Source organism: Larimichthys crocea, chromosome VIII (genome assembly GCF_000972845.2).
Source record: "Larimichthys crocea isolate SSNF chromosome VIII, L_crocea_2.0, whole genome shotgun sequence".
Lineage (NCBI taxonomy): Eukaryota > Metazoa > Chordata > Actinopteri > Sciaenidae > Larimichthys > Larimichthys crocea.
In genome coordinates, this window is record NC_040018.1 from 23,085,323 (window position 1) to 23,093,395 (window position 8,073).

Sequence of the window (8,073 nt, forward strand, 5' to 3'; positions counted from 1 at the left end):
TGAGGAGTGGAGTGCTGAGACAGCAGGATTGGCCAGAGCAGGGCCGAGCAGCTCTGTATGCCTGGCAAAGTGGGCCATTAACCCACCGCCCTAAGGTGTGACCTGGGCCAAATCCAATATTGGCTTCAGCATCAAGGCACAGGTGCCACTCAGGGTTCAAAGCCACAGATCAGCAAGAACCCCAACCACCGATCTTGCCCCATCCCCCTTTCTATTCTCACACAATAAAGGGCTGAATGTAAATTCCTCAAGACACCTACAAGCTTCACTGCTGCCGCTGCACTATCAGAGACAGAGTCAAAAGCAGAAAGAGAGAGAGAAAAGGTTAAAACATATATTATTAATCAAAAGTAATTTACCCAAATGGGAATTAATTTTAGTCCTCTCTAGCTTGAAAGGGCTGGTCATTGGAGGTCTGAGAACATGAACGTGTGACCTGCTGACTTTGTCATTCTATTAAAAAAATCAGATTAGCTCTGCACCTCTGAGTATCACAGATGTATCACACAATGGAGGTGTCCAAAAATGGCACATAACAGCACCTAGAGGTTCAAGTTGTGAATATTCCAGAGTAGTTCTGATGTTCAGGAGCATTTCTTCATACTTCAACAGCCATTCAATTTGAAACGACATTTGGAACAAGATTATTTACTGTTGTAAATACTCAAACGAGCATTTCTGTGAATGGGAGCAGCAAAAAAAAAAGTATTTTAGCTACCTTAAAAAAGTCCCACCTAAAAAAATCAATATCAGTCTAAGTGTATTCTATATATAGAATATTTTCACCGCTTTACCTTGCTGCCTTTCCATTGGAAAACTAAAGTTTTTCAAAGCCACCAAGGGGGAGGCTTGTCCACTGTTGCCTCAATCGGTTAGTTTGTTCTTAGTTTGTTTTAACATGTTCTGAACTAACATTAGTTGCTGTGGATCGAGGTGGTGATACTACAGCAACTCCTGTGTTCTGCGAGGTAAAATTATGATGAAGACTGATCGCTTTGGAGAGAGTACTTAGAGCATGTAGACTGTCATTGATTTTTTTTGTGGGGCTTTAGCTTTGTTATATTTGCTGCAGTGCATTGCTGAGCTTCCATGCTGGGCCAACTGCTAACACATTGACTAATATAATTTGTCCCTTTAACTTTGTTTATATGTAGACAACATTTGTCTTGACACATGGTTGAAGCATTTATAAATCTTGGTTAAAGTTTATTCACACAATCAATATTGAAATTTCAGGAGCTGATTCGCCTGACTGCCATGTCAGGCTGGGACTTGTCTTATATTCTGTTGTGTTTTTTAGGTACTGCGCTCCAATATACAAATTTTTAGCTACACAAGCACACTCGGGCTCTCTGTTCCTGCTCTTGTGTATGAGTGTGTGTGTGTGTGTGTATAACAGTAGAAGGGTGAAATGGTGTAAAATAATGTGTCTGGCCCATTGGCACGTTGTCATATATGTCAACACAATGTGGCTGAAGACCAGAGCCAGCAAAGAGGCCTTATTACAGACAAGCTCCATCTCCTCTCCTCTCCATCTCCTCTCCTCTCCTCAGGATCTATCCACTTCTTTCTCTCTGTCCCCCGCTCCAAACAAGTCAAATGTCTGAAGAGATGTATCGAAGTATCCCTGCGCACTCTGTACGACGGATATGTCATATGACATAATGCCTCCGAGCGCCCATCACAGATAAAATGACAGATGCTGTTTTTTGCCTCGTGGATCTTTCTTGGCCACGCTGATTTTGAGACTTTCAGTTTTGCTCTCCTCCTTTTTCCCTGTGCTCTGTACTCTGCTGCTTTTTCTCTTCTCCCTCTTTTTTTTCATCCACCGTGACCTTACAAAGCCTGCCATTTTGTTTCTCATTGAATTTCAGACACAATTACTGCATAATTGCTGGCGACAGGGAAAGCGTGGTTGTTGATGTCTTGCTTTCCTTTTTAACTGACACTCAGCCATCTGCTTTGTTTAGTGTTGGTGTTTACCCCTCCCATCCCCACTCCCTCTTCCACAACATGATTTCCTGCGTGTACTGGCGAGAGGGATCGGTCTCCATAGATACCGACGACAACATACCAGTGTTTGGGTTGCTGGCACGTGGAGGGCATATAAAGACAGAGGGGAGAGGAGAGGCTGCATTGATTGAATTCCTGGACAAGCACTGACCTTTCTTCCTGTATCTGGATCACTTAAGGGTGCCCCTGTCCCTGAAAGGAAAGATGCATTTTGGGAGCTATGGTACACTACCTGAGCAGTGATGTCTGGCTGTCTCTCTCCTCCCCACCATCAAGCACTACAACAGTGGCACCACCATACCATCAACTGCCTGTGGCTACTACTGCCCATCCGTCCAGGTGGATGAATGCCTTTGATTGGTAAAATCTGTGGCCCTGTCGCGGGGCTTACTTGTGAGTGGCAGTAATTGGCATGGCGGCAGGCAGGTCCATCTTTCACATGTGGTCAGCCATGATTGACCTGATTAGGTTGGGGTTGCTCCCCAAAGTGAGGGTCTGGTGAGCCTGTGCCTTGGAGCTGGTTGTACCCACTCATGCCTCAACCAGCCGTCCTCAAGGAAAGTCCAGACTGGAATAATAATACTGTCCATGAATCTTAAACATCACAGATTCACAACAGACCACGTAAACTAGAACCATTTAGTTGAAATATTTTTTTCTGTTTACTGATTGATTCCATTAACAAATTTTAGTGTTATTACTACACACAATAACAGATTGAACACATTTAGAATACATGACACAGTCAGTTACATCCATTCCCATAATTAAGGCCACAGGAATAAATATTCATATATATATAACTCCTCAGAGTTTTGATTGGACTTCAGTTGATCATCATAAAGTTCTCGTAGTTCTTGGTGACTGGAGGTTCTTCCACCTGACAGAAAAGAGCATGTTTTAGATTATTCCCACACATGAACATCTCTTTCTCTCCTACATAGCATGATTATGTTTTTTAAAAAACATAGAATCAACTTTATAGTTGTAACATTATGACATGCCGAGGACAGCCCTGCTAGAATCTTTTATTTTTTATTTTTTTACTAACCTGAAATCTGAATCTGTAATTTCAATTTAGAAAATCTAATTAAATTCAAGCAGACACATAGAAGCTTATTTAACACACAGTATGAATTTTGTTCACCTGTATTAACATATACCAACAATACTATGCAGCCATACAGTAAAAAAAACAAAAACAATTGTTTTGTGTCTAGTTCACACATGTGATTGACTACCCTCACCCATCATCCAGCGTCCAGGGGTCAGAGAGTGTACTGAGGGAAATTTGATACAAAGCACCAGCGTACAGTGTACACAAAGACAAGTATGAGGGGGTGGGTGCTGGAGGGACTTTGGTTTGGTTCTTGTAAATTCATACCCATCATATGTTTGCAATTAAGGCCTGTCTGTACTGTGTGTTTACAGAGTGGTGCAATCAATGTAATTGTGAGAGGGTGTTCCTGACTGAAATGTCTGTCTTATTTCTCTCTGCCTGGGTTCAAGTGGGCACTTGCTGGATTTGTTTCCCAGTGTTTCTCATTTCCAAATGTAAATGCATCTCTTGATTTGTATCAGCCTCTGTATACACTCCCTTTTTTATCGTTCTCCTTTTTCCTGGATCAAATACAAACAACAGAGGCTCCATTTCAGAGTGAGACATCAATTCAAATCTACGTCAGCAGTTTTGTTCATTAAGAGGGAAAATCTGTTCATATACAGTGCGATGTAAAGAGCCATATAACACACAAACAAACAAAAAAAAATGATTTCCTTTGCCATGGAACAAGTTGCCAATGTTTTTCTCGGCCTCTTGTTCAGCTAGTTGATGAAAAAAAAATCTGAGAACACTGCTGCACCTGAAGATCTGGACGTTGTTAGTGCATCTTTTTGATCTCATTTGTGCTCTGCAAGAGGGATTATTTTTCTTAATTGAAGGTGTATATGTGCTTAGAGCCCACAACATTCCTTACTATTGATTCTGTCAATGTGTTTGCCATTCAACAGCAATTACTGCATTTATGGGACATGGGGAACATAGTAATGCTTACTTCTGAACTGTTCACCATGGAAACTATCCCTTCGGCTGCGTCACAGAGACAAAGATCTTTTACTCCACTAAAGACAAAGTGAGGACACATTCCCTGAAAGAGGAAAACAAACATCTATAAAGGATTATAGACAAAAAGATTAGTTTCAGGATTCATCAAATTTCATTATCGCCATGTGTGGTAGAATTTTGTAACAGGACAGAAGTAAGATAATGAGATTATGCTAGCTGCTCTGTGAGGCTGCACAGCAAAACTTCCACATCAGCATGCTAACATGCTCACCATGACAATGCTGATATGCTACACTATGTACAGAGTCCAGTTGAGGCTCATGGGAATGTGATTATTTTTACAGGCCATTCAATAAATCACAAAATTTGAAAACTGAAAATTTGACCAGATGGTGGCACCTCTATAAATGAAAAATCAGTTTATTTCAGTTCATCCTATGGGGAACATGAATTGTATGACATCCAGTAGAGGTAGAGTTCATGGCAATCCCATTTTAGAGCCACTCTGCTAAATGTTGCTATTTCTCATGCAGTATGTATGACTATAATTTATGTATGTTTTATTTTTTGTGATATTTTGTGATTAGATTGAAAAAAATATATATATACACACTGCTGTTGAATTCGGTTTTAATCAACCACATTTAAGCACAGTAAAATGCATGATGCCGTTGTTAAAAATGTTACTTGGCTAAGTGCCCATTGCCACTGTGTGATGTGCACATCACAGAGATTTCTTGTCAGTCATCCAGTTTTAAATCGTTTCCCATTGACATTTTGTTGATGCACTTTCACGTTTTATTAGCGGTGCCTTTCCGGTTCACCAAAATATCACTGGTCACAATAGCTATCTGGATGTTTTGTTTCTTCGAAGCACAGCGTTGTTTCAGCTGTTGGATACAAACTATAAATATGTTAAATCATTGTCATGGTATATTCAAACGCAATGTTAATACTAAACTATGGCCTTCTCTAAGTCTCACCTTTGACCTCTCCATTGTCTCCAGGTTTCAGGCAGCACAGCGGGCTCTCTGGCCAGCTCCTCCACTCCGTCCACCTCATCGCGCCAGTACACACGGCAACGCATCACTCGCGTCAACCTCAGGGACTTAATTTTCTACATGGAGCAGGAGAGAGAGACCGCCCACTCCCTCCTCCTTTACCGTGCCCTGCTCAAGTAGCCTCTGCTCCGCTCAGCGCCCACCTCAACCTCCTCCTCCTTCCCAGCCACGTGCCTTCAGATCAGGTCTAACGTTTCAATTCTGTGTCTCCATATGTACTGTAGTGACATTTATTGTAGCTTTTAATATAAAGGGAGAGAGAGAGAGAGAGAGAGAGAGTGAAAGACAGAGAGAGAGAGAAAAACGTACAAAAATAAAACTGTTGTCCCGTGTCTTCTCCGTTTAGACTCACGGTGTGTGTGGTTAGATTATTCAGTTTAAAGGCCATATCAAATTATTTGTGTTGAAATTGAATTTGTTTAGGAACAAAGCGGTTTTTGTGTCACAGGACTTGACCTAGAACTAGTTCCACATATGTTGGGTAGCTATTTATTTGACGTCTTTGGCAGTAGCTTCAATGAACCACCTCAAAGTAAGGATTATTTTGGCAAACAGAATTACGCTCACACCTCGATACAGCCTACAATATTTTCCACGAGCTATTTGTTGAACACAGTTCAATGAATGTCAATAAACGAGAGACTTTACTGATTTCTATTCCGAGACATAATTTTGAAACATTAAGATTCCAAATAACAGCATCATGTTCGACTTCCTTACTGTATGTGTAAATAGTTCTTTTTGAATTATTTTACAGCATGTATATTTTTTATCACATGTAAGCTTTGTAAGAAAAGGAATAACCCATGTGTCACTATTATAAAACCTGATGTTTTGTAAAATCATGTGCTTTGAATGAGTCAAAATTAGACGGTTTATTTTGTTCACCTGTAGAGTATTTGTTATTAGACAGAGTCCCCATGACCCTTCTGCAAAGGTCATTAAACAAAAACCACGGTCGCACTATGACACCAGTTTCTGATTGGTCACCCTTGTTGAGTGAATCAGTATTTTCTTTTTCTTTCTTTTTTTTTACACCCACAAATAATGTGAACATTTTATGACTAGATGTTTGTTAGTTGTGTACTATCATGCTCAATCATTCTAAAAAGCTTACCTGGTTGAGAAGGTAAGTTTTGGTTCAGGGAGGGTTGGTGATTGGGGGAGAGTGAAACTTCGGTTCAAAACAGACATTCCTTCATCTTTTCCTCTCACCGTCCTCTCTGCACATTAATGAAGTTTGAAAAAAAAAAAACTATTATTATAAACTATTCTCCATTTTGCTGGCAGGTCCCTGAAGCCCCTTTTAGCCCCCATCTGCTTAATAATATAATGTAATGACTGAAAGACAACTGTGGTCCACAAGGCGATTTAGTGCACAGCACTTATACTTACTTGTATTTAGATTCTAAATTAAATATCAAAGCTGTAAGGTAATGTTGAACTGTAGGAGGAAGCAGATGAATCCAGCCTAAAACTGATATCCTATTTTGTTTCTGTCTTTGTTACTGATTGAAGAGAGGAATGAGACAAAACGCCTGCTTTTTACATGTCGTATTGCATCGTCGCCTTGTTATTGTTATTATTATTTTATTTTATTTTTTACAAATCCTTATTGTGTTATGTAATGTTGTCCATTATGTTTTTTCTATTGAACTAAATATCTTGGCCTCTATGCAGCTTTTTTTGTCATATTGAAATTTATTTAAATATGGGTCACATTTGAAACAATTGTTGTGCATTGTACATTTTGACAGAACTTTTTTTTTTTATATCTATTTTACCTGACAACAGAAAGCTGTCACTGTATTATAGCAAAGAAATGACTCTTTTACGTAGTAAACAGTATTGCCAACTTCTGTCAAAAGAGACTTATTTTTAACAATTAATATATTTTCTTTCCTTTTTTTCTTTTCTTCTTTTTTTTGGATTGGCTTTTATGCTTAACACATTTTCATAGATTTTATCTCCAAAATACCATGTTTTAAAAACAAGCACAACAATATCTATTGTGATGATTCCAGATGATTTTATTAGTGATTTCTATGGTTTCTGGTGGTTTCACAGGAGGACATTTCTACTACTACTACAGCTTTTTAGCCAAAATATTAGGACAATATTACTGATGTAAACAGATGGTGGAAATAACATTTCAATGTAAGGATGATTTGTAAATATTGTTTACAAAACTATGTGTTTATTAGAACCACGTTATTTTTGGTAAACTCTTGTACATATCTTGGAAAATTTCTTGTTTGTGTGAAAAAACAATACTTATGTATTTGTACCTATTTTGTAAAGGAATAAATAAGCTGTTTACTAAACTGAGCAGATGCTGACTTTGTCCAGTTCTTTTTTTTTTGTTTTACATCACAGACATTAAAATGTGGTAGACGCCGTAGGAACCTTAACAGGAATTTAAAAAATGACTTAATAACTGAGCAATATGTTCCCCTCTGTATATTCCTCACCCTTTAAAATGAAAAATAAGCAGTTATGTTTTTGCAAGACAGTTTTACTTAAGTCAACTACTAATTCAGCCTGCTTCATTTCCATTTCTAACATTGCACATGCTAAGTACAAACTGAGTCAAGCGCTGCTCAAGTATGAAAAGTCCCCCTAGGTTTCTGCTGCTAATTAAGCAGAAGCATTTTTGAAAAGACCAAACTGTTTAACTCAGTGTAAAATATTGGGGTTTGAGAGCATATTGGTTTTTGCAAAATCTCAGCCTATTCCCCAGTCCCTCTGGAGCTGTAGTCTGCTGATCTGGACTCAGCCCAGTAGACGACCTTCCCTCTTTACACTAATGTTTAGTTACAGAGAAGGCTGGGGCGATTTATCAGCTTTCATCAGTTCAATTACAGGACACAGAGATCAACATACTGACTACAGCAACCATATACATACTTACACGTCTGTGACGAACACTTTTAT

At 39.0% G+C, this 8,073-nt stretch overlaps 1 protein-coding gene across 3 annotated transcripts in view; it reads left to right on the forward strand.

Moving 5' to 3' along the window:
• LOC104920772 (transcription initiation factor TFIID subunit 4) overlaps positions 1-7,467 on the forward strand; it is an 80,025-nt gene extending 72,558 nt beyond the window's left edge. For 2 of the 3 annotated variants that reach the window (XM_027281524.1, XM_027281525.1), the window contains one exon: positions 5,086-7,467. In XM_027281524.1, the coding sequence (XP_027137325.1) occupies positions 5,086-5,259 (174 nt within the window). In that variant the 3' untranslated portion in view covers positions 5,260-7,467. Of the gene's footprint in view, positions 1-1,970; positions 2,353-5,085 lie in introns of all 3 variants that reach the window. The other variant, XR_003462757.1, reaches the window with a different exon arrangement.
• Positions 7,468-8,073: the final 606 nt, after the last annotated feature.